Below are 26,335 nucleotides of genomic sequence, written 5' to 3'. Positions count from 1 at the left end.
TAGAGGTCAGTCATTGAGCAATTGCGTGGCTCGCTAGGCTCTGTAGGCTGTGGATCCTAGGCCTATAGGCCATGTTTTGGAGTTATTTGGCCACTTTAGTTGCGAAACAAACCTCAAAACATATAGGCCTTTGGGCTAGGCAACATGTTGCATGTGACTATGATTTGAAAAAGTCAAGGAAAAAGGGGCAGGCGTTGTTTCTTACCTTAGACTGCACACGATGGGCATCATTCACAAGTGATAATATTCTCACCCATCATACTATTCTCAATTTAATCTTGTCTTTACATATACTAAATAGTATACAGTGCCTTCAGAAAGTATTCACACACCATCACCTTTTTCCAAATGTTACATTCACCTTTCAGCAGGACAATAACCTAAAACACAAGGCCAAATCTACACTGGAGTTGCTTACCAAAAAGAGAAAGTTCCTGAGTGGCCGAGTTACGGTTATGACTGAAATCTACAGTGCCTGCGGAAAGGATTCAGACCCGTTGACTGTTTCCACATTTTGTTACGTTACAGCCTTATTCTAAAATTGATTAATTAAAACATCTACACACAATACCCCATAATGGCAAAGCAAAAACAGTTTTTTTGAAATGTTTGCAAATGTATTAAAAATAAAAAACATTATTTACATAATTATTCAGACCCTTTGCTATGTGACTTGAATTTGAGCTCTGGTGCATCCTGTTTCCATTGATCATCCTTGATGTTTCTACAACTTGACTGGAGTCCACCTGTCGTAAATTCAATTGATAAGACATTATTTGGAAAGGCACACCCTTGTCTATATAAGGTCTCACAGTTGACAGTGCATGTCAGAGCAAAAACCATGCCATCAGGTCAAAGCAATTGTTCGTAGACCTCTGAGACAGAATTGTGTCGAGGCACAGATCTGGGTAAGAGTACCAAAAACGTTCTGCTGCATAGAAGATCTCCAAGAACACTGTGGCCTCCATCATTCTTAAATGGAAGAAGTTAGGAATTACCAAGACTCTTCCTAGAGCTGGCCGCCCGGCCAAACTGAGCAATCGGGGGAGAAGGGCCTTGGTCAGAGAGGTGACCAAGAACCCGATGGTCACTCTGACAGAGCTCTAGAGTTACTCTGTGGAGATGGGAAAACCTTCCAGAATGACCACCATCTCGGACGCACTCCACCAATCAGGCCTTTATGGTAGAGTAGCCAGACGGAAGCCACTCCTCAGTAAAAGGCACATGACAGCCTGCTTGGGCTGTCAGACCATGAGAAACAAGATTCTCTGGTCTGATGAAACCAAGATTGAACTCTTTAGCCTGAATGCCAAGTGTCATGTCTGGTGGAAACCTGGCACCATCCCTACGGTGAAGCATGGTGGGGGGCAGCATCATGCTGTGGGGATGTTTTTCAGCTGCAGGGACTGGGAGACTAGGATCAAGGCAAAGTTGAACAGAGCAACGTACAGAGAGATCCTTGATGAAAACCTGCTCCAGAGTGCACAGGATTTCAGACTGGGGTGAAGGTTCACCTTCCAACAGGACAACGAACCTATGCACACAGCCAAGACAACGCAGGAGTGGCTTCGGGATTAATCTCTGAATGTCCTTGAGTGGCCCTGCCAGAGTCTGGACTCACAAGCATTTTGCTACACCAACAATAACATCTGCTAAACACGTGTATGTGACTAATAAAATGTTATTTGACTTGAACCCGATCGAACATCTGGAGAGACCTGAAAATAGCTGTGCAGCAACGCTCCCCATCGAACCTAACAGAGCTTGAGAGGATCTGCAGAGAAGAATAGGAGAAACTCCCCAAATACAGGTGTGCCAAGCTTGTAGCGTCATACCCAAGAAAAATCAATGCGGTGATCGCTGCCAAAGGTGCTTCAACAAAGTACTGAGTAAAGGGTCTGAATACTCATGTGAATGTGATTTTTCTTTTCATAATGGGGAATTGTGTGTAGATGGGTGAGAAATATATATATATATATTTAATTAATTTTGAATTCAGGCTGTAACACAACAAAATGTGGAATAAGTCAAGGGGTATGAATACTTTCTGAAGGCACTGTATGTGTGAAATTAGTTTTTATTTAGAATGGGCCATTATCATGCACCTGTCGGAACAGGGGGGTGGGAACAAAGTGCATGTCATCCGTATACACTTAAATGGAGAATGGAGGGTGCTTTTCCAATGGTTCATTTTCATGCCAGCCAGGTAGGCTACTCCAGTTTAGAGGTCGACCGATTATGATTTTCCAGCGCCGATACCGATTATTGGAGGCCCAAAAAACAATCTGCTGTTTTTTTTATTTATTTTTATATATATATATATATATTTTTTATTTTTTTTATTTATTTGTGATAATGACAATTACAACAATACTGAATGAACACTTATTTTAACTTAATATAATACATCGATAAAATCAATTTAGCCTCAAATAAATAATGAAACATGTTCAATTTGGTTTAAATAATGCAAAAACAAAGTGTTGGAGAAGAAAGTAAAATTGCAATATGTGCCATGTAAAAAAGCTAAAGTTTAAGTTCCTTGCTCAGAACATGAGAACATATGAAAGCTGGTGGTTCCTTTTAACATGAGTCTTCAATATTCCCAGGTAAGATGTTTTAGGTTGTAGTTATTATAGGAATTATAGGACTATTTCTCTCTATACGATTTGTATTTCATATACCTTTGACTATTGGATGTTCTTATAGGCACTTTAGTATTGCCAGTGTAACAGTATAGCTTCCGTCCCTCTTCTCTCTCCTACCTGGGCTCGAACCAGGAACACATCGACAACAGCCACCCTCGAAGCAGCGTTACCCATGTAGAGGAAGGGGAAACAACTACTCCAAGTCTCAGAGCGAGTGGCGTTTGAAACGCTATTAGCGCGCACCCGGCTAACTAGCTAGCCATTTCACATCGGTTACACCAGCCTAATCTTGGGAGTTGACAGGCTTGAAGTCATAAACAGCGCAATGCATTGCGAAGGGCTGCTGGCAAAATGCACGAAAGTGCTATTTTCAATGAATGCTTACGAGCCTGCTGCTGCCTACCACTGCTCAGTCAGACTGCTCTATCAAATCATAGACTTAATTATAACATAACACACAGAAACACGAGCCTTCGGTCATTAATATGGTCGAATCCGGAAACTATCATCTCGAAAACAAAACGTTATTCCTGTTACATTGCACAACCCTCAATGTTATGTCATAATTATGTAAAATTCTGGCAAATTAGTTCGCAACGAGCCAGGCGGCCCAAACTGTTGCATATACTCTGACTGCGTGCAATGAACGCAAAATGACACAATTTCACCTGGTTAATATTGCCTGCTAACCTGGATTTCTTTTAGCTAAATATGCAGGTTTAAAAATATACACTTGTGTATTGATTTTAAGAAAGGCATTGATGTTTATGGTTGGAGCAACGTGTACCTAAGCGATTATATGCAACGCAGGACAGGCTAGATAAACTAGTAATATCATCAACCATGTGTAGTTAACTAGTGATTATGATTGATTGATTGTTTTTTATAAGATAAGTTTAATGCTAGCTAGCAACTTACCTTGGCTTCTTATGCATTTGCGTAACCTCGTGGAGTGCAATGTAAAGCAGGTGGTTAGAGCGTTGGACTAGTTAACCGTAAGGTTGCAAGATTGAATCCCTGAGCTGACAAGGTAAAAATCTGTCATTCTGCCCCAGAACAAGGCAGTTAACCCAACGTTCCTAGGCCATCATTGAAAATAAGAATTTGTTCTTAAACTGACTTGCCTAGTTAAATCAAAGGTGTAAAAAAATATATATATTTATATAATATTGGCCAAATCGGCGGCCAAAAATACCGATTTCCGATTGATATGAAAACTTGAAATCGGCACTAATTAATCGGCCATTCCGATTAATCGGTCGACCTCTACTCCAGTTGTAAAGTGAAGCAATATGCTTAATATTAGTAAAGTTGAGAAATAAATACAGTAGACCTAGCCCAGGGCTATCCAATCCTGTTCCTGGAGAGCTACCGTCCTGTAGGTTTTCATACCAATCCGAATCTAGCGCACCTGATTCTAATAATTAGCTGGTTGATAAGATGATTCATGTCAGTTACAACTGGGATTGGAGTGCAAAAACCTACAGGAGGGTAGCGCTCCAGGAACAGGGTTGGAGAGCCCTGCCTAGCCTATAGAAGATTTTAAAGAGGCCATCAAAACTCTGTTTTCTCAATCAAATGCATAGCCTATAGAAATCTTGCTCAACATGAGCTTATGGGCTCTCATGAAGTGTTTGATATCATTTTCGATTTCATTTGTATTGATATCAGAGTGATTAGAGGGACAATAGAGAGCTGAGTACCAGGCTATTAGCGAAGCCGTTGGCAGTTAGCAAATTTGGTAGGCTACTAATGACCATCAGCGGCATCACAGTTTTGGAGAAGCCTAGTTACCTTGACTCAACGGTCACGTGGAATTTGACTGCGGTCATGACTCGGGACTGCTGGTGTGGCGGTAATACGGTTACCGTAACAGCCCTACTCTCACGCATGGTTCAATTTTGTTTGCTTCCAAATGAGCATTAAAGGTATTTATCTTATCTGATAGGCTTGAATCACTGGACAGCTCGCGGCTGGATTTTCCTTTGTAATCACGGTTAGGTTGCGAGCCCTGCCACACCCAACGAGCGTCAGAGCCGGTGTAGTAGGATTCGATCTTGCTCCTTTATTGACGCTTTGCCTGTTTGATGGTTTGTCAGAGGGCGTAGTGGGATATCTTATAAGCGTCCAGATTAGTGTCTCGCTTCTTGAAAGCGGCAGCTCCAGCCTTTAGCTCAGTGCATATTTTGCCTTTAACCCATGGCTTCTGGTTGGGATATGTTCGTACGGTCACTGTGGGGACGATGTCGTTGATGCACCTATTAATAAGCCAGTTACTAAGGTGGTTAACTCCTCAGTGCCATCGGATGAATCCCGGAACATATAGAGAAACAGTCCTGTAGCTTAGCATCCACTTCATCGGACCACTTCCGTATTGCGCGCATCACTGGTACTTCATGTTTGAGTTTTTGTCTGTAAGCAGGAATCAGGGGGATAGAGTTATGGTCAGATTTGACACATGGAGGGCGAGGGAGAGCTTTATATGAGTTTCTGTGTGTGGAGTAGAGGGGATTTAGAGTTTTTTTTTTCTGTCTCTGTTGCACCGATGACATGCTGATAAAATTGAGATAAAATGGATTTCAGTTTTCCTGCATTAAAATCACCGGCCACTAGGAGCGGCAACTCTGGGTGAGAATTTTCTTGTTTGCTTATGGCCCTATACAGCTCGTTGAGTGCGTTCTTAGTGCCAACGTTGGTTTGTGGTGGTAAATAGACGGCTACGAAAAAAATATAGATAAACTCTCTAACTCAGGCGAGCAGAACCGTCTATACTCAGTCATTTACTATGTAGAGGCAGTCACATCAATGTTGAATGTTTGTGTTCTGTCAGCTGGACCACTAAGATCTGTCTGCCACTGCGCTCGGAGTGCTACCAGACCAGAAACCTGTTCCACGATGTCCACCCCTCTCTGCTGCTCTTCCTACATCGCCTACGATCTATCACCATCTACAACCAGGTAACACACACACAAAGGTCATGGCTCCACCACGCCTTTCAATAGGCTTAGAGGAGCTTCCACCATATTGCTTCCAATGTACAAACACCGAGTGGTAGAGGCAAGGACTGGTTTCAGACTGGACTGTTGTTTGCTGACATCTGACTTATCTCTCTCTGTGTGTTTCCCTGGCCAGGCTGAGAAGCGGATGGTGACCATGACACGTAGAGACCTGAGTCACAGCGTCCTGGAGGTGGAACACACTGAGGGAACAGAACGCTGGCTGGTGGTCAAACACACACTGCACCCCACCAAGGTACCACACACACACACACACACACACACACACACACACACACACACACACACACACACACACACACACACACAATGATCCTCTCATCTCCTTGTCTGTGTGTGTGTGTGTGGGTGTTATGTAAGTGTTCCTCTGTCTACACCGCTGAGACGGAAAGCTTCTTCTGCTCTCTGTCAGACATGCAGGCTCTCTCATTAGGAAGGTGTAGTGAATTAATTTCCACTGCTGGGAGGAATATTTGACATGAAAGACCAGGCACAGACACGTTTTGTTGATGCGTCTGATAGAATTGCCTTTTTTCAGTCTGGCTTCCCTTCTCCCCCATCCCTCTCTTTATCTCTGTCTCTCTCGCTGTCTCTCTCTCTCTTCCCCTCTTCCTCTCTCTCCCTCTTTATTGCTCTCTCTCGCTCCTCCCTCTCTCTCTCTCTCTCCTTTATCCCTCCACCCTCTCTCCCCCCAGAGAGCCAGCTGCCAGTTACCTGCAGTGAGGTTATGCAACAGTAGAGACGGATCAGAGAATGAACAGACTCACAGATGTTACATGGTTTATCAAAAACAGTGAGGCTAATTTTAATGGGGTTCCCATTGTGACAGTGCATATTGAGATGCTGTTTATAGTCAGTGTTCAAACTCTAATATTTTTCAGGTATTCTCTTGTCTCTCTGTGGGAGTTGTCCTCTGGTCATTGGCAAAACAGAGCACTTGTCTCAGTGACTGCCTGGTGATTGTCCGTGTTTGAGTACTTTCCTTTCCTCTCGTCCATGAGGGCTTACTTATCTAACTTCATGGGAAGGGTAAAAGCAAGGCTCCACATAGCTTTCACAAATCAAGTGAAGACAGATCAGTGATTATTTCGAAGAAGGGCCGTCAAAAAGGAACTATTAGAATGTGCCAAATGTAATGATGATCATGGTGTAACGGGGATATGTTTCCACGTTAGATCAAAGATGAAGTGGAGTCCACTGAGCTCGCCCTGGCCTTCCAGCTGGGTGATGACCTCACAGGAAGTGACATCCGAGCCCCGCCCCAGAAGCAGCCAGTCTTCGCCTTCCTGCCTCTCCGAAGCTTCGGCTTCCGCTTCATCATCCAAGGTTACACACACACACACACACTGGTGCTCTCCTCAAGGTTCACCCAAATTGCCCATTTAAAATGCACCCTTGCAGTAATACCTCACAAACTCATACCAAGCTTTCCAAATACCTTTCAAACTTAATTTTTTCCTCTTTCACTCCAGGTGACTTTGACATTCCTTCTTCTCGTGAGGATGTGGACAGAGATAGCTCATGGAACCAGTGGCTCCGTTCTGAGATCCCCCAACTGTTCTTACGCGCCATGGACGTCTTCAGTGTAAGAGAAAGGAGGGAGGGAGAGGATGATCAAAATAATTTACTCCTGCTCTGCACGTTGTGGTCCTAAGTTGTGTTTCTGACCCGTCTCATCTTCTCACCTCTCTCCAGCATCACCCAGAGTTCAGTGGGCTGAAGGGCCTATGTAATTTCCTGCAGTTTGTCCCTCTGCCTGACGAGGTGCTCGACTTCTTCAAGCCTGTCGCCGGGCAGATTATACAGTTGCTCAAGGGAAAGGCCTTCCTACCCACACTCAACACAGGTACCCTACCTCTGTACCCCTCTTTCTCTCTCGTTCTCCATACTTCTATCTCTATCCGTAAGTCAACTTTATATTTTGTTTATTTAGTAAATATTTTCTTAACTCTTATCTTAAAACGGCATTGTTGGTTAAGGTCTACACCTGTTGTATTCGGCGCATGTGACAAATAAAATTAGATTTGAGTAAATCTTAATCTTCCTGCTCATGTAACCCTGATATGTGCCTGTATCAAGTATGTATTTTTACTATGTTTTTGTAACTTTTCTCAGGTTGTTGCTGTAAATGAGAATGTATTTTCAGTCAACTCACCTGGTAAAATAAGAATAAATAAAATCAACTGTCTCCTGTCTCCATCTTCTCTCCTCTCCAGATGGTTCTGTGGTCTACAAGCTACCCTCCCAGGTCGCTGTGTGTCAGGACCCGGTCATTCGCGACGTGATTGGTGGAGAGGAGCTTAACAGACACCTGTCTCTGTCCTATCTGCATCCGGGCCTGCTGCCAGCCCCGCCCCTATCCCTGCTCACTCACCTGGGAGTACGACACCTGAGGGGGAGTGACGTCACCACAGTAACAACCGCCATGGCCAAGGAGCTGTTGCAGGAAGATGGTGTCAACTCAGGTGAGGGGAGGTGTGTGTGTGTGTGTGTGTGTGTGTGTGTGTGTGTGTGTGTGTGTGTGTGCGCCTTGTTTATATTTCTTTGTGATGGACGCAAACCCCCTCTCTGTCGCTGTGTGTCAGACTCAGGCCTGCGTCGTCTGGCCAGGTTGTTGGTGTGTAACTTCCGTGCGTTGGAGCAGGGCTACGGAGAGACAGACTCTATCCTGACCACCCTCAGAGATCTACCCATAATCCCACTGGCTGACGGGCGCATGGTGGCACTCAGCGGAGAGGGAGTCTTCTTCCCCATGACTGAGACCAAGAATCACAGCAACACAGGTAACATGGCAACGTTTTAGAAAAATATGCTTTTTATGCGTATGGAAACATTTCTGGGATCTTTTATTTCACCTAATTAAACATGGGACCAACACTTTACATGTTGTGCTTTATATTTTTGTTCAGTGTAGTTCACTTGGGAAACAGACAATTCTTGAATATTTTTTCAAAGTCTACATAACCAGCTGGTGGTATATTCAGGGTTGTAACTGTAAGAGATATTTGTGGTAGTAGGTTTGAAAATAGAAGCTAAAACAGATTGTTCCATCAAAGACTACTCACCCCCCCTGTAAGGGCACGAGAGCTTGACGTCAAGAGTGGTGTTTTCTCTTCCCCACATGTCCTTACGCACACACAGAGAGGCGCGGTGCAGAGGTGTCATTGCAACAGCACTGGTGTGCGTCAGCACATCAACAAAAATAACCCAAAAGCAGCTTTAGAGCAGGGCCAGGACGATACCAGTATCGCGATACTCCTTAGTATCTTGGCAAGGAAACAAAACTTGAAACGGGTTTAACTTCTTCGTGTTTTCATTTTTGCCAAGGGAAAAAGATTGCGGTACTTTAAGCGTGTCTATAAATAATAGATTTCCATGCTGTGATGTACGTCTCCTTCCTCTAAACGTGTTTGGTGCCTCTACTCGGGAAGAGTGCTACTGCTTCTTAATTAAGCCATTTCTTCTGCATCGCCAATTTTAACCTATGTTTAATATAGTTCCACTCTCTCCCTCCTCTAGGTGCATATGGAGCACTGTACAGGGATGTGTGCGTGGTCCACCCGTCTCTGCTTTCCTGTGTGGAACCACTGGAGAGCCAGCAGATCCGAGAGCTGCTCAGGAGGCTGGGCGTCCACGAGCTAGAGCCACAGCAACTGCTTGAGAAACACATATACCCTGCCCTGAAGAACAACACATGGAAGGTAACACACACACACACACACACACACACACATGCATCCATTGTTCTATATAAATTGATAATGGATTTCTATATTTGTTCTTAAGTGCACAAAGAGCATCTTCTCATCCACTATTCCTTCCTCTTTAATTGTTTTTTAATGTAACCTTTATTTAACTAGGCAAGTCAGTTAAGAACAAATTGTTATTCACAATGACGGCCTACCAAAAGGCAAAAGGCCTCCTGCGGGGACGGGGATTAAATATGTAAATAAATTTTTAAAAAAATAGGACAAAACACACATCACAACAAGAGAGACAACACAACACTACATATAAAGAGACCTAAGACGACAACATAGCATGGCAGCATCGCATGACAACACAGCATGGTAGAAACACAACATGGTAGCAGCACAACATGGTAGCAGCACAAAACAGGGTACAAACATTGTTGGAACACAGACAGCAGCACAAAGGGCAAGAAGGTAGAGACAACAATACATAATGCAAAGCAGCCACAACTGTCAGTAAGAGTGTCCATGATTTAAGTCTTTGAATGAAAACTGTCCGGTTTGAGTGTTAGTTGCAGCTCATTCCAGTCCCTAGTTGCAGCGAACTGAAAAGACGAGCGACCCTGTGCTTTGGGGACCTTTAACAGAATGTGACTGGCAGAACAGGTGTTGTATGTGGAGGATGAGGGCTGCAGTAGATATCTCAGATAGGGGGGAGTGAGGCCTAAGAGGGTTTTATAAATAAGCAACAACCAGTGGGTCTTGCGACGGGTATACAGAGATGATCAGTTTACAGAAGAGTATAGAGTGCAGTGATGTGTCCTATAAGGAGCATTGGTGGGAAATCTGATGGCCGAATGGTAAAGAACATCTAGCCACTCGAGAGCACCCTTACCTGCCGATCTATAAATTAAGTCTCCATAATCTAGCATGGGTAGGATGGTCATCTGAATCAGGGTTAGTGCGGCAGCTGGGGCGAAAGAGGAGCGATTACGATAGAGGAAACCAAGTCTAGATTTAACTTTAGCCTACAGCTTTCATATGTGCTGAGAGAAGGACAGTGTACCGTCTAGCCATACTCCCAAGTACTTGTATGAGGTGACTACCTCAAGCTCTAAACCCTCAGAGGTCGTAATCACACCTGGCAAAGCCGGCGAGAGGTGGTTAGAATAGGATGGGGGGGCCAAAAGTCTTTGTGACCAATAGAGAGTCAGAGTCTGTCCCACGGTAGGGTAAACAGAAAATGTTGATCTGGAGCGAAGTTTATGCTGTGAAGGGTAACACCCTGTATATATCCCTGCTGAAAAATCCAAGTTTATCAAACTCCAAAACGATCTTATTGTTAAAAAAACATGTTGAAAAATGTGAGCTCACATGCCTTCACTTAGCATTCAGTCCTTATAAAGTCAAATATATCATTGTCATGTATTTTCTTGCCTTTTGAAAATAAAAGATAGCTTCAGACTAGACATTTCTCACTCAGTTCCAGGTTAGATGGTGTTTTCAGGTTTCTGTTTTTATGCCAGAGCATTTGCTGTTTAGCTTGGGAATAAAAATCCTTGTGGTATGAAGGTAATTCTGTCCAAAATCAGGTTGTAGGTTTGGAGTTTTGATATGGAGTGAAGGTTATGTTGTAGAGGGTAGCATCCTGCATGTGTCCCTGCCAAAAAATCCAAGTTTATCTAACTCTAAATCTATCTTTTATTTAAAACATGCTGAAAAATGCAGGAGCTCATCTGCTCATGACCTCTCTCTCCCCCTCTCTGTCTCTCTCGCGCTCTCTCTCTTCTCCAGTCCAAGCCGGTGGAGGCAGTGGTGAGCTACCTAGTGTTCATCAAGCAGCACTCCTCCCCTCAGGAGTACACTCACCCAGACACGGTAGTACCGGTACTGACCACAAGGGGACTGCTCTGCCCTGCTAACCACAAAGTACACTTCTCTACACACTACGGCAATATGGACCTGCCCAACAAACTACCAGGTACACACACACACTGTAATTATTAGGTCATCACTATAGAATTCTCAAAATGTTACCATTTATAAGTAAATACCAGTCAGCTAGCAGTTAAGGAAAGTGTTTGTAGAGACTTGTTTGTAGAGAACTGTTGAACTGGCCCAAATATTTCATGACTAACTACAATGGGATATTGTTCCCAGAAGTAAACCTTGCCCTTTGTGACTGTCCCCAGAACAAACATGGCTTGGTCCACGTCGTCTGGTGAAATTTTGGACAGTGCACTGGAGTGTGTGTTTAGCAACCCCCTTTGTGAGCGAGTTTGTGCGTGTGTGTATAGCAGCCTCATTTGTGAGGGGGAAAGAAGGCATGAAATGCTTGTGGAGAGGAGAGCAGTGTGTGTCATTAGTTATGTAACAGAGTGGATCTGCACGCTTGACCTCCCTCTAAAGGAAAGAGAAGAGAGAGACTAACCACTTCTTTCTCATCCCTCATCCCTGTTCCTAACCACGAGCCTCTTCCTCTGTACTCTTCCTCTGTTTCTGCTCCCTCGCTTGGCTGAATTTACAATCACATTAGTCCATAAGCTAAAGCTACACATCACTCATTATCTCTCTCTCTCTCTCTCTCCCTTTCTCCAGGTGTGGACTGGGTGTTGCTGAGTGGTTGTTATGTGGAGACAGATGGAGACGTGGAGGGATGGAGAGATCTGTTCATCAGGCTGGGAGTCAGAGAGAGACTCATACTGAGGAAAGAGAGACGCACTCTAACCTCTAAAGAGCTGGTGAGGAGGGAGGACTGGAATAGGCCCGTTATAAACAGAGGATGTAGAAGTTAAAATGTATTGATCTGTTTTATCAGACACAGTATTGACGGTTTGCCTGGGGACTTTGAGACGGTTAGAATCCACCATAGACTCTGTGTGGTATTTACTTGTGCATCAGAGTTCCTGTTTCAAATCAAATTGTATTTGTCACATGCTTCGTAAGCCACAGGTGTAGACTAACAGTGAAGTGCTTACTTAGGAGAGAGAGCGAGAGATGTGTACATATAGGTAGGGATAAAATGACTAGGCAACAGGATGGACCATAAACATTACACTGTTGATGATCTATCCACTGGGTAACCAACTCCTGTCCTCCGCTGTCTGCACACACCCAAAGTATGAGAAACACATTCACAAACGCACACACTGACTGGCTAAGGCTAGATTAGTCTATGGAAGATAAACAGATTCCACACGTAGTGCTCTGGCCAAAAGTATGGATAGGATGCCATCATGATCAACAGCAATGACTATTGACTCAGGCTAAAGTCATCTTATGAATGTCCTAGAGCAGGGATGGGCAACTCCAGTCCTCAGGGGACTGATTTTGGTGTCACGCGTTTGTCCCAGCCCGTCCCTGCCTTAGAGATTAACATAACATAGGACTGTTTCCCAGGCATGACTAATCTTCCCATACTTAATGGGTGGACATATCTCAGAGGTGACTGATGTGAACAACTCTTTAAGACCGGGGTATGTCACGTAGGCGATGGATTAATAAGGTCTGTTTTAGACCATGGTGAGGAAAGGGATTGTTGATGGTATTCGACTGAGTTATTTGAAGGCTTCATCACTCTTATGTGATGTCTGAAATCAATTGAATTATGTTGTCTTAAGTACAACCCGGCCTCCCAAACACAACCATCTACCAAGATGGCACCGACAAACATGGCCTACCTGACTCTAGCTCCTAGAGAACTTTGCAGTATTTCTTTTATTTTTTGGGGGGGGTTAATTTTTACAGTATTCTTAATTTCTTATTTTTTGGGGGGGGGGATTTATGTGTATTGTTAGGCATTACAGCTCTGTTGGAGCTAGAAACAAAAGCATTTCACTGCACCTGCGATAACGTCTGCAAAATATGTGTATGCGACCAATACGATTTGATTCCACCTCCTCGGTTTTGGGCAGCATCGCGTTAGTGAAAACCCAGACTGTTCTCATGGCAGACCTGGTTGTAGCTAGATATGTTCGCGTTGGGGACAGTTTTAGCATTTTAGCTAACCCTTTCCCTAACCTTAATCTAATTCTCCAAACCGGCAACGTTAATTCTCCTAACCTGCTGTGTAAATTCTGCCCTGAGAAGAGTCTTGATTTCTACTAATGCGATGTTTTGGCCCGAGTCACTCACAGGTCCACACATCTGAGATTGACTCTTTCTTCTTTCCCTCTATCCCCTGTCATTGTTCTTCTCTCTCCTTGCCATTCCCCCTCACTCTACCCCCCCTCCCTTCATCCTCCCCTCTCTCCCAGGCCTCCAGTCCCTGGGCGGTGGAAAGTGAGTTGTGGCCGTGTAGAGCAGGCAGGGCCGGAGGACCAGAGGAGGGGTGTGTGCTGGATGACTACCCCAGCGAGGAGCTCCTCTCTCTGGTCACGGCGCAGCTGCCTGCCCCTGTCCTCATGGAGCAGAGACAAGCCCTGCTGGAGCTACTGGAGACCAACTGGGACACTGGGTAACCAACTCCTCTCCTCCACTGTCTACACACCATATATACATACTAGAGGTCGACCGATTAATGGCTGATTAATTAGGGTTGATTTCAAGTTTTCATAACAATCGGTAATTGACCTTTTTGGATGCCGATTACATTGCGCTCCACGAGGAGAGTGCGTGGCAGGCTGACCACCTGTTACGCGAGTGTCGCATCAAAAGGACCTGGTGGCTGCAAGGAGCCAAGGTAAGTTGCTAGCTAGCATTAAACTTATCTTATAAAAAACAACCAATCTTAACATAATCACTAGTTAACTACACATGGTTGATGATTTTACTAGGTTAACTAGCTTGTCCTGCGTTGCAAATAATCAATGCGGTTCCTGTTAATTTATCATCGAATCATAGCCTACTTCAACTTCGCCAAACGGGTGCTGATTTAACAAGCGCATTCGCGAAAAAAGCACCGCCGTTGCACCAATGTACCTAACCATAAACATCAATGCCTTTCTTAAAATCAATACACAAGTATATATTTTTTTAAACCTGCATATTTAGTTAAAAGAAATTCATGTTAGCAGGCAATATTAACTAGGGAAATTGTGTCACTTCTCTTGCGTTCTGTGCAAGCAGAGTCAGGGTATATGCAGCAGTTTGGGCCGCCTGCGAACTGTGTGAAGACCATTTCTTCCTAACAAAGACCGTAATTAATTTGTTAGAATTTTACATAATTATGACATAACATTGAAGGCTGTGCAATGTAACAGCAATATTTAGACTTATGGATGCGTTCCGTATTTCACTGAAAGAATAAATGTTTTGTTTTTGAAATTATTGTCTCCGGATTTGACCATATTAATGACCTAAGGCTCGTATTTCTGTGTGTTATTATATTATAATTAAGTCTATGATTTGATAGAGCAGTCTGACTGAGCGATGGTAGGCAGCAGCAGGCTCGTAAGCATTTATTCAAACAGCACTTTCCTGCGTTTGCCAGCAGCTCTTCGCAATACTTGAAGCACAGCGCTGTTTATGACTTCAAGCCTATCAACTCCCGAGATTAGACTGGCAATACTAAAGTGCCTATAAGAACGTCCAATAGTCAAAGGTATATGAAATACAAATGGTATAGAGAGAAATAGTCCTATAATAACTACAAGCTAAAACTTCTTAACTGGGAATATTGAAGACTCATGTTAAAAGGAACCACCAGATTTCATATGTTCCCATGTTCTGAGCACTTTCTTCTCCAACACTGTGTTCTTGCATTATTTAAACCAAATTGAACATGGTTCATTTATTATTTCAGACTAAATAGATTTTATTTATATATTATATTAAGTTAAAATAAGTGTTCATTGTTCATTCAGTATTGTTGTAATTGTCATTAATATATATATGAAAATCGGCCGATTTTAATTGGTGTCTGCTTTTTTTGGTCCTCCAATAATCGGTATCGGCATTGAAAAATCATAATCGGTCGACCTCTAATACATACACACACACAAACCTCTGCACTCACCTAAAGTATGACAAACATGTTCACACACTCTTATACAATATGATAACCCACACTCCCCCGACAACTCACTGGATTATTGAGCCCTCTTTTGAGGAGCTGGGTTTACAGGCCTCCACACTCCCAGATTATAATCCCTGCAGTCTGCCACCGAGACGCCCTAATCCAGCCCAATCCCTGCTGTGTGTGGGGGAGTTACGTTTTGGGAGATCTATCTGGTCTTGTTCTCAATCTGAAGATTACTCACTTGTATCCTCACTCCTATCCCCGCACTCTTGTCTGTGTGCTTCCTTATAATAATTTAAAATCCAGGTTAGCAGGGTAGGAAGTGGAAGTGTTCTATTTAATGAAGAGAATTGCATGCACATTTAAAGGACTGGACAGAACTGAATTATCATGGTTGTCATGGTTTAATACTCTAATATAACAATGTTGCCCATTGGCCTGTGGAGTAGAAGCTACTTTAGCTAGTAGTGATGGTCTTCTCATACCATCCATGTCTACTGAGTCATATAGGGATGTGATACTGAGCATTATCACATTGCACTCATCTCTTTCAAACATTTGTTAATTCATATTATCCAGTTTCCCTCTAAACAGCTACTGAACATTCATTCCGATTCTGATTATGGCATACTCATTTAGTTCTTTCTCTCTATCTCCTACTACTTTTATCAGTGACCGGTACTCTCAGTATCTCACAGCCCAGGTGATTGACAGCGAGGGCCGGCTAATCAAGAGCACCAAGTCCTCCTTTTTCCATTTCCTGTCCTGCCTTCCCTGGGTGCCGGCCTATTGTCTGCAGCCAGGTGCAGAGGGAGGGAGAAAGGCGGAGTATCTGTGTCCTAACTCAGTCTACCTGTACTCACCTGAGGTGCACAATCTACTGGGGACTCACGTCAGCTATATTGACATGACCCCCAGTGAGTTCACCAGGACTCTAGGTAAGAAAGTGTCTAAGTGTAAGGACTACAACAACAAAAACTACAAATCACAGAGGCGTCCTTAATCCGGCTCCTCTTTTTTCCTGTAGGAATGAAGAACAGCGTCAATGTGGAGGAGCTGATTGGCTACCTGAAGAAGTGGTGTGTAAAACCATGCTCAGCTAGTGGTCCAGAGGGGCAGGAGAAGCAGGAAGAGGAGGGGTCAGAGTTTAGCTCGACTGTGCAGCACGTCCACAGTGTGTACTCCTTCCTGCACAAGAACTGTTCTCAGACCAGCCTCAAGGAGCTGTTCCAACACACACCGGCCGTCTTCATAGAGTACAACAGGTAGGTCACCTCCCCAACCCGTGACCTCTCACCTCTAACCCCTCCCATGTAACACACCAGCCATGTTCAGCGAATACAACAGGTATACCACAGCCCTGACCCCTAACCCATGTGTGTGTTGGCCGTGTCCCTCCAGGAACGGAGACTGGTGTTCCGGTAGGTTCTACCACCTGAAGGAGGTGTGTTGGAGCGACCCCACCGAGATGTTTGTCCGCTACCGGGGGCTGACCCGCGGGGCTGACAGTACGGTACAGGAACCCAGAGTCCTGGCCCCCTTCTACAGCAAACTGGACGACATGGCGGACCTCTTCAAACGGGTATGGAACCACTCAAACTCCTGGTTTAACCCAGGGATTATTGGTATGTCATACCTTTTGATATATATACGGCACTTCAACCAAAGAACCGTATATGTGCCTTTTTCATTTTCAGATTACAGATTTTGTATCATCTGATAAATTCACTGTCCAGAGTTCTCAGCTGACATGGAAATGTATTGTACATGTTGTCTATTTATAGACTGTATGTAATATCAAGACTCTGGATGATTCATAACGACTAGACAGCTAGAAATACGCTGACTATACAAAACATTAACCTCTTGACGTTACCCTAGGATAGGGGGCGCCACAGCGCATTTTGGAAAAAATTCGTGCCCATTTTCAACGGCCTACTAATCAGACTCAGAAGCTAGGATATGCATATAATTAATACCTGTGGATAGAAAACACCCTAAAGTTTCTAAAACTGTTTGAATGGTGTCTGTGAGTATAACAGAACTCATATGGCAGTCAAAACCCCGAGACCGATTGAACCAGGAAGTGGAATTCTGAATTGTGGACTCAACTTCACGTCGTCGCCTATAATTCACACCGTGAGATATCGTTTATTGAGCACTTCCTATTGCTTCCACAAGATATCGCCAGTCTTTACAAAGTGTTTTGAGCCTTCTACTGTCGAAACTCAGTGAATGAGACGCGTTGGAAATTGGTCACAGCGGGAGGGCCATCACCATTATGACGCCGGCGGCCCTGTCTACCCCCACCTTTGGAAACGTTTTGAAACGCATTGAAATCGTCCCCCTCGAATCTTATTGGCTCTCTTGTTGAAACAGGCTCTAAAGATTTATGTTATACAACGTTTGACATGTTTGAACGAACCTAAATGTGAAAAAAAAGTATTATTTCGAAACCACTGTGGCGCGCAAAGCAGATTAGTTGGATACGCCCTTCGGACGCACTAACAACAGCAAGCTAATGGAACATAAAGGATGGACTTTTTCGACCGAAAATACATCTGTTGTGGACCTGGGATTCCTGGAAGTGCTTTCTGATGAAGACAACTAAAGGTAAGGGATTATTGACAATATTATACAACATTAGATGTGATATGCGATTGTTCCAAGATGGCGCCGAGCTGTATTTACTAGCTCATTTTCTGAGTATCGCATCCCCTTTTATCGCTAAGTGTGATTACCCAGTAAAGTTATTTTTAAATCTGGTATGACAGGTGCTTTCAAGAGATATTCATCTATAAATCTTAGAATGACAATATTACATTTTAAACATGTTTCGAATAGTAATTCAGTAAATTGTAGCACTGTTTCATCGGATGCTTTTGACGGGAAAATAGTCAACGTCAGACGCCGATGTAAAATGCTGTTTTCATATATAAATATGAACTTTATTGAACAAATGAATGCATGCATTGTGTAACATGATGTCCTAGGTGTGTCATCTGATGAAGTTTGTAAAAGGTTAGTGCTGCATTTAGCTGTTTTTTGGTTATTTGTGATGCATGTGTTTGGTCGGAAAATGGCAATGTTGCTGCTTTTACGATGGACTCCTCTAACATAATCTAATGATTTGCTTTTCCTGTTAAACCTTTTTGAAATCGGACGACGTGGGTCGATTCAGGAGAGGTGTATTATTTCAAATTATTACATTTTGTTATGCTAATGGCGATATGATTTTTCGCTGGATTTTGATCCCGCTGACGGGATGAGACGCTGAAGAGGTTTTTAAGAACACCTGCTTTTTCCATGACAGACTGACCAGGTGAATCCACTTCAGGATTTTTAAGCCTGATGAGAGATGAGAGATGGATTGTTTATGTGTGCCATTCAAAGGGTGAATGGGCAAGACGAAAGATTTAAGTGCTTTTGAACGGGGTATGGTAGTAGGTGCCAGGCGTACCGGTTTGTGTCTAGAACTGCAACGCTGCTGAGTTTTTCCACGCTCAACAGGTTCCCGTGTGTATTGAGAATGGTCCACCACTGAAAGGACATCCAGCCAACTTGACACAACAGTGGGCAGCATTGGAGTCAACATGAGCCAACATTCCTGTGGTATCTTTCGACACCTTGTAGAGTCCATGCCCTGACAAATTGAGGCTGTTCTGAGGGGGGGAAAGCAGAGGTGTCAAATCAATATTAGGAGTTCCTAATGTTTGGTATACTCAATGTATACCATATCACCAAAAGTGTTCAAAACAGAGGTATATTGTTCATCGGTTGGAGGGTTTAGATGACACACCCATTTGATGCTGTATTTTCTTAAACAACACTGTGTTGTGTTTTCTTACTGTAGTTGTTAAACGTGGAGCCCACCCCATCCATACTGCAGTATGTGGTACTACTGGAGCTGGTGTGTAACTCCTGTCCTCTGGCTACTGTAGATGTACTCCGAGATGTGTCCAAACTCTACGCCCGGCTGGGTGAGTCTCTCTCCTGAGTCATGGAAGTTCTATAATGCCCTTCTACCTGAACCCAGTCTGAATAACTCTCTGCTGTGTCTTATTTCCTGTCGAAATAACGATCTCTCTGTGTCTGTCTCTCTTCAGCTGATAAGTGTAAAACCCCTGAACAGGGAGAACAGGAACACAACCGAATCCTCAACCCCAGTTACTGTTCTACACTGAAGGGTGAGGAACAACACACACACACACATCAGTTCCTTATTGGACTGGTTTTAGTAACATGTACATTCTTATTGTCCTCCGATATTCAGGGATGTTGCTGGATAAGAGGGTGTTCCCCACTAAGGACAACAGCTGGGTGACTCTAGCCCACAGACCCATGATACCAGACAGCAAAGAGCTGGAGAAGATCTTTAAGGTCCACAAACAGGTGTGTCTGCTCAACCTGCCCCCCTCAGAGAAGAGGCCAGCACCCAGGACCAAGACTGGACCATCCCAAGGTACTGGACAGAACGCTGCAAAAGTCAACAGTGTGACTTAATAGGGAAAGTATATGGAGAAGCTGGTGATCTGTATATCTGACACTCTCTCTCCCCAGGTTGGTCTGTCAGTGAGGAGGATAGGATCCTGTTCCTGGTGATCTGTATATCTGACACTCTCTCTCCCCAGGTTGGTCTGTCAGTGAGGAGGATAGGATCCTGTTCCTGGTGATCTGTATATCTGACACTCTCTCTCCCCAGGTTGGTCTGTCAGTGAGGAGGATAGGATCCTGTTCCTGGTGATCTGTATATCTGACACTCTCTCTCCCCAGGTTGGTCTGTCAGTGAGGAGGATAGGATCCTGTTCCTGGTGATCTGTATATCTGACACTCTCTCTCCCCAGGTTGGTCTGTCAGTGCGGGGTGGTTCAGTGAGGAGGATAGGATTCAGTTCCTGGTGATCTGTGGCGTACGCTTCCTGTCCCAGTGTGTCAGTACTGAGGCACAGACAGAGAACTACAGACCCTGCCCCTCCATGCAGCGCCTGGTGCGGTCTGTGGTTCCCTATATCCAGAGGTTCCTCTACCACCACGAGGACCTGCAAGAACTCTACTGGGAACTAAAGAAGAACAACATCAGACAGACCATCAGACAGCTCACCTACGGACAGGTATAGTACAACCTCACCTTAGTACCTTATCTGAGACACTCATATTAGAGCCTTAGAACCTTACATTAGAACCTCACTTTAGCTGAGAACCACACCTCAGAAGCTGTGTTTGTGTGCAGGTAGGTATGCTGTACACGCGGTACCTGCTGTCTGTGAGTGATGAGGAGGATCCCTTGGTAGAGATGGAGGATGTCATATGCCTACTGAAGGACAACAAGGAACTCTACATCCAGAAAGACCACCTCTCAGCCAGGCTCGACATCTGCAGGTGTGCGCGCGTATGTGTATGTTTGTGTGTGTGTGCGCGCAGGTAGGTGTGTGTGTTGGTAAATAACTCCTGACTGTGTGTTTCTTCAGAGAGCTGGTGAAGCTCTTCAGCTTCGAGAGCAGTCACAGGAAGGAGCTGGTGCACTTCCTGAGTGGTCTGGTGACATCACTGCCGGACAATGCGGCTCTAAAGAGGTTCCTTCAGAAGGAGTGCCCAGGAGAACTGCCCAGTGAGGAGGAGGCATGGGAGGTCCCTCAACCTGTACTACCTGTACAGCCAATACCAGGTAGTGTGTCTACACTCATCGGAATATAATGACTGAAGTTATGGAAGTAAACTGCTGACATTCCTTGTTAAAACTCCTCTCCTCCAATTCCAGTGGCATCACCGGTCGTCTCAACCCCAGAAGATGAGTCCCGTCCTGGGCAGGAGGATGGAGAGCAGACCCTAACGTGTTGGCCTCCCCGCGCCTCCCTCTCCAACACAGCAGCCAGTCGCACAGGTACTGACAGTTGTCTCTGTGTGAATATAGTGTGTACCCATAATCCTGTATGATCGTATCCTTTCAGAGCGCCAGCAGACAGCAGGACCAGTGGAGGCGGTGTTGAAGATGTGGCCCCCTCCGGCTGAACCCACAGACAGCCCCAGCCATGGCCCCAGAGAGAGAGACCCAGAGAGGGAGATGGATGCAGGGAGAGAGGGTGTCCAGAGTCAGAGCCCCCGGGATGGCACAGCGGAGCACCATCCCAGCCACCTGCGTACCATAGGTACTCTCTTTGTCCTGATTGTGGGGTTTATTTAGCTGTTTATGATGGTATATGATTGGTTGATTTGTCGATTGATACATTTATTTGATCATATGCTTGTAAGCAGTATGGAACAGTATTGTAATTCTCTCCTCTCCTGGTTGTTTTGCTACATACAGAGCCCAGTCAGGATGTAGCAGTGGGAGCAGAGCAGAACGCAGACAGAGCTGTGGCAGATAGAGAGTCTGGAGGAGAGAGGCCCAACACTCACAGAGCCAGCCAGCACACTGCAGGAGGCCCAGACCAGCACAGACCAGACAATACCAGTGGACACACGCAGCAACCGTAAGACCCATCCCCTGGCTGCAGCTTGTACACTCTGAACATTTCGTTTTTTGCGGTAGTCCATTATATGGCGTCTTTTAAATGTTACTTGCAACACTACATGACCAAACGAATGTGGACACCTGCTCGTCGAACATGTCATTCCAAAATCATGGGCTTTCATATGTAGTTGGTCCCCCCTTTTGCTGCTATAACAGCCTCCACTCTGCTGGGAAGGCTTTCCACTAGATGTTGGAACATTGCTACGGGGACTTGCTTCCATTCAGCCACAAGAGCATTAGTGAGGTCGGGTACTGATGTTGGGCCATTAGGCCTGGCTCGCTGTTGGTGTTCCAATTTATCTCAAAGGTGTTCGACGGGGTTGAGGTCAGGGCTCTGTGCAGGCCAGTCAAGTTCTTCCACACTGATCTTGACAAACCATTTCTGTATGGACCTCGCTTTGTGCACGGATGCATTGTCTTGCTGAAACAGGAAAGGGCCTTCCCCAAACTGTTGATACAAAGTTGGAAGCACAGAATCGTCTAGAATGTCATTGGATGCTGTAGTGTTAAGATTTCTCTTCACTGGAACTAAGGGGCCCAGCCCAAACCATGAAAAACAGCCCCAACCATTATTCCTCCTCCACCAAATTTTACAGTTGGCACTATGCGTTGGGGCAGGTAGCGTTCTCCGGGCATCCGCCAAACCCAGATTAGTCCGTTGGACTGCCAGTTGGTGAAGTGTGATTCATCACTCCAGAGAACGCATTTCCACTGCTCCAGAGTCCAATGGCGGCGAGCTTTACACCACTCCAGACGATGTTGGCATTGCGCATGGTGAGCTTAAGTTTATCTGCGGCTGCTCGGTCATGGAAACCCATTTCATGAAGCTCCCGACGAACAGTTCTTGTGCTGACGTTGCTTCCAGAGGCAGTTTGGAACTTGGTAGTGAGTGTTGGAATCTAGGACAGACGATTTTTACGTGCTTCAGCACTCGGCGTTCCCGTTCTGTGAGCTTGTGTGGCCTACCACTTCACGGCTGAGCCGTTGTTGCTCCTAGACGTTTCCACTTACAGTTTACCGGGGCAGCTCTAGCAGGGCAGAAATTTGACGAACTGACTTGTTAGAAAGTTGGCATCCTATGACGGTGCCACGATGAAAGTCACTGAGCTCTTCAGTAAGGCCATTCTACTGCCAATGTTTGTCTATGGAGATTGCATGGCGGTGCGCTCGATTTTATACACCTGTCATCAACAAATGTGGCTGAAATAGCCGGATCCACTAATTTGAAGGGGTGTCCACATACTTTTGTATATATAGTGTACACATCAAGTGGGTAAATGGTATGTAAACATTACTAAAGTGACCAGTGTTCCATGTTTATGTACATAGGCAGCAGGGTTAAGTAACCGGGTTGTAGCCGGCTAGGAACAGTAATTTAAGTTCAGGGCAGGGTACTGGGCGGAGGCCGTCTAGTGGTGACTATAACAGTCTGATGGCCTTCAAATAGAAGCTGTTTTTCAGTCTCTGGTCCCGGCTTTAATCAAATCAAACTTTATTTGTCACTTTCGCCAAATACAAGTGTAGACTTTACCGTGAAATGCTTACAAGCCCTTAACCAACTGTGCAGTTCAAGAAGAGTTAAGAAAAATATTTACCAAGTAGACTAAAATAAGTAATAATAAAAAGTAACACAATAAGAATAACAATAACGAGGCTATGTACTGGGGGTACCGAGTCAGTGTGCGAGAGTACAGGTTAGTCGAGGTAATTTGTACATGTAGGTGGGGGTGAAGTGACTATGGACCTGTACTGACCTCCTTCCCCCTCTCCCAGCTTCAGTACCACCATTCCAGAGGGGGTGGTCTCCAGTGTGTTCCAGGGGGCTAGTCAGCGTCCTCCCCTGGCCCTGGACTCACCTGTTTGGGCTAAACCTCAGCATCCTCAGGCCCTCCTGGAGGACCTGCAGCTTGAATGCCAGAGACCTTCCACGGTGAGTGACTGATCAGACACACATGATGATTTATAAGCACAGTAAGAGGCTCATCCTGCTTTTTCGAAATCATCAACAAAAAGTGCTCCTTTTTGCAGATGTTTTTGTTGATTTCTATAAGCAGGAAGTCATATTGCTGAGTGCACCTTTTTAAAAGGTGTATTTCTATGTGTTCTGTAGGTACTGTTTTCTGATGATCAGGGGGACACAGTGGCCATCGGGGAGTGGGGCGAGAAGCTGGTCTTCTCCTTCCTCTGTCACTGGAGAGACAGCCAGGCCCCCGGGGGGCCCAGCCTGGTCACCTGGTACAACCAGTGCGGAGAGAGCGGCCAGCCCTATGACTTCAAACTCATTTTCAACCTCACCCAGGAGGGGGAGTCAGGAGAGGGGGAGGAAAAAGAGGAGAAACAAGAGAAGAAGAAGCGAGGGATGGTAGTGAGAGAGGTGTTTGTGGAGGTGAAGTCAACGGTGAAGAAGGACAGAGCGTTCATCCACCTCTCAGCCAACGAGCTGGACTTTGCTCTGAAGGAGAGGGAGAGGTATCACGTGTTCAGGGTGTACAACGCCGGCGACTCCGAAAAGGTCCGTCTGTGTCGTATACAGAACCTGGCCCAACACCTCCATGCTAAAGACCTGCAGCTCTTCCTCTTTGTCTAGCCAAAAGAAGTGCACTATATAAGGAATAGGGTGCCATTTTGGACCCAGCCAAGTATGTCTTTCTTCCTGAATGTGTCTTTTACTGTCCCTCCAGTAACATTTGGATTCAGGTCTGTGGACCATACCATTTGATACCATAATGTAGATGCCACTTTTTTTTTTAATTTGTTCAATTTAATAGCATAAAATCGACTTACTTTATTAACACAGTTCCCTAGTGAATGACAAGACGAATACCAGCTGAAACAACTGTCATGTATTTCCTGAGTGCGTCTTATCTATGGTAACATTTGTGTTGATGTTTGTTGAAAAAAGTTGCTTTCCTTTATTTTATCATGCAAGTTGTTTTTATCTACCTCTTGTGTAAGAGAGGGGTCGGGTTTCTATGTTATAGCTATTGCACTATAGTCAGAAGGACTGCAGAGAAGACTTTTACTGGTAACTAATGTTTTACATGGATTTGTGCTGCCTTTTTAAACAACCTTTTAAATGCACAGATTTCCATTTAAGAACCTTTTATAGTTTGAAGATGTGTTGAATCATGACTGGTCTGATGTAAGTGAACATACACTTGCGAAATATTAGGTTTATGCCCTGTTCTCCGTCCCAAGCAAGTTGACAGTCAGGACATTCCCTGGTATTCAGTCAGTTATATTGTAATGTCATACTGGACTGTGAGTTAAGTTATACAGTTTTGAATCCGAGATGAGGTGTTTGATTCAAACAGAATCTTTTATTTTTGTCTCAGTTCTCAACCAAAAAACCAGAAAATACTGAACAACTGTTGATGTTAGATTTGTTTTATCATTCCGTTGAAAAATAAAACATCTTTCCCAGTAATATGGTAGCAAAAAAATAGTCTAAATGTAATTTATTTTGTACCATTTCGTTTCTCTGATCTTTGGAAAGTAATCATAGGCTCTGAGTCTGGGTGCTGCTCCTCACAAAATGCTAGGACTGCGTTGTGACGCAAATGCACACACACACACTCCTCATTGCTCTTTTCAGCAGACTTTGTTTGTTTGTGACATCCAGACCCTGTAGGAACAGAATAGTTTAGAGGCCTCTGTACCAGAGGATTAAGTGATTATGATGAGTGTGTGTGAAGATAAACCAGGCAGAAACAGAGCAGAGCAGGCTGCCAGACCAGACAGCCTCCACACACGACTCACACCGTTCCTCTGTAATTACTGTATAATAATGAACAGACCATTGACAGGACAAATACATGCACATACATGCACACACACACACACTTAGTCATTGCAGTATTTTTATAGGCTCGTATCTTCCCTGTCTTGTGTATCACGTGTGCATTTCTCTGTGGAATGTAACGCTGCGGTATGAGGGAGAGTGTAATGTTATGGTATCTAGATAGGAGAAGGCCAGCAGTGCTATCTCTATCTGTTCTTGTGACGCAACCTGTTGGTAACACCACAACAGAGATGGTAATGATATGTTACTAGGTCTAATAACTAGTCCTTTTCCCGCCTCACAGTGACTGTTTAGTGCACCAGGTGCAGTAGTCTAAGATGTATTCCTCTCTCTCTTCCTTCATCTTCAGTGATCTGAAACAACTGGACAGGTGATAGCGAAGTCCTAGTGTAGTGAACATTCTCCTGTTTTCAGATCAGTTATTAGCCTAAACAAACATGATGGAGAGGAAGCCACTGTTTGTTACAAGACTGTCATGCATCCAATGTGCCCCCTTCCTTGATCAAGGGATGTAGTGGCAAAGCTGGCATTGCTTTAAACAGTTCCAATTGTGCTGATCATAGTGGTAATATGAAACTATGTCCATCATAGTCCTACAATAAAAATACCTATTACTAATTTTGAGATGTAGCCCATCACTTTCCATGACTTGAATCCCTATAATGCCATAGCCCTCCCAATCCCTTCAACAACCGTCAACCGAAAAA

General features: G+C 44.5%; 1 protein-coding gene across 5 annotated transcripts in view; it reads left to right on the top strand.

Annotated features, from left to right (window-relative positions):
- The window catches only part of wu:fj29h11 (protein NO VEIN), a 66,592-nt gene extending 41,991 nt beyond the window's left edge, over positions 1–24,601 (top strand). For 4 of the 5 annotated variants that reach the window (XM_045710175.1, XM_045710173.1, XM_045710174.1 and 1 more), the window contains 25 exons: positions 5,479–5,605; positions 5,781–5,900; positions 6,841–6,991; positions 7,138–7,250; positions 7,361–7,511; positions 7,882–8,130; positions 8,251–8,448; positions 9,185–9,366; positions 11,152–11,338; positions 11,956–12,098; positions 13,614–13,813; positions 15,989–16,254; positions 16,344–16,581; positions 16,718–16,898; positions 19,170–19,296; positions 19,423–19,503; positions 19,590–19,778; positions 20,161–20,426; positions 20,546–20,694; positions 20,784–20,980; positions 21,074–21,196; positions 21,264–21,461; positions 21,620–21,785; positions 23,600–23,756; positions 23,937–24,601. In XM_045710175.1, the coding sequence (XP_045566131.1) occupies positions 5,479–5,605; positions 5,781–5,900; positions 6,841–6,991; positions 7,138–7,250; positions 7,361–7,511; positions 7,882–8,130; positions 8,251–8,448; positions 9,185–9,366; positions 11,152–11,338; positions 11,956–12,098; positions 13,614–13,813; positions 15,989–16,254; positions 16,344–16,581; positions 16,718–16,898; positions 19,170–19,296; positions 19,423–19,503; positions 19,590–19,778; positions 20,161–20,426; positions 20,546–20,694; positions 20,784–20,980; positions 21,074–21,196; positions 21,264–21,461; positions 21,620–21,785; positions 23,600–23,756; positions 23,937–24,413 (4,636 nt within the window). In that variant the 3' untranslated portion in view covers positions 24,414–24,601. Of the gene's footprint in view, positions 1–5,478; positions 5,606–5,780; positions 5,901–6,840; positions 6,992–7,137; positions 7,251–7,360; positions 7,512–7,881; positions 8,131–8,250; positions 8,449–9,184; positions 9,367–11,151; positions 11,339–11,955; positions 12,099–13,613; positions 13,814–15,988; positions 16,255–16,343; positions 16,582–16,717; positions 16,899–19,169; positions 19,297–19,422; positions 19,504–19,589; positions 19,779–19,876; positions 20,090–20,160; positions 20,427–20,545; positions 20,695–20,783; positions 20,981–21,073; positions 21,197–21,263; positions 21,462–21,619; positions 21,786–23,599; positions 23,757–23,936 lie in introns of those variants that run through there. The other variant, XR_006762562.1, reaches the window with a different exon arrangement.
- Positions 24,602–26,335: the final 1,734 nt, after the last annotated feature.

This window comes from Salmo salar, chromosome ssa28, assembly GCF_905237065.1.
Source record: "Salmo salar chromosome ssa28, Ssal_v3.1, whole genome shotgun sequence".
Classification (NCBI taxonomy): Eukaryota; Metazoa; Chordata; class Actinopteri; order Salmoniformes; family Salmonidae; genus Salmo; species Salmo salar.
The sequence above is the reverse complement of the archived record's forward strand: the minus strand, read 5'-3'. Positions and strand labels throughout refer to the sequence as shown.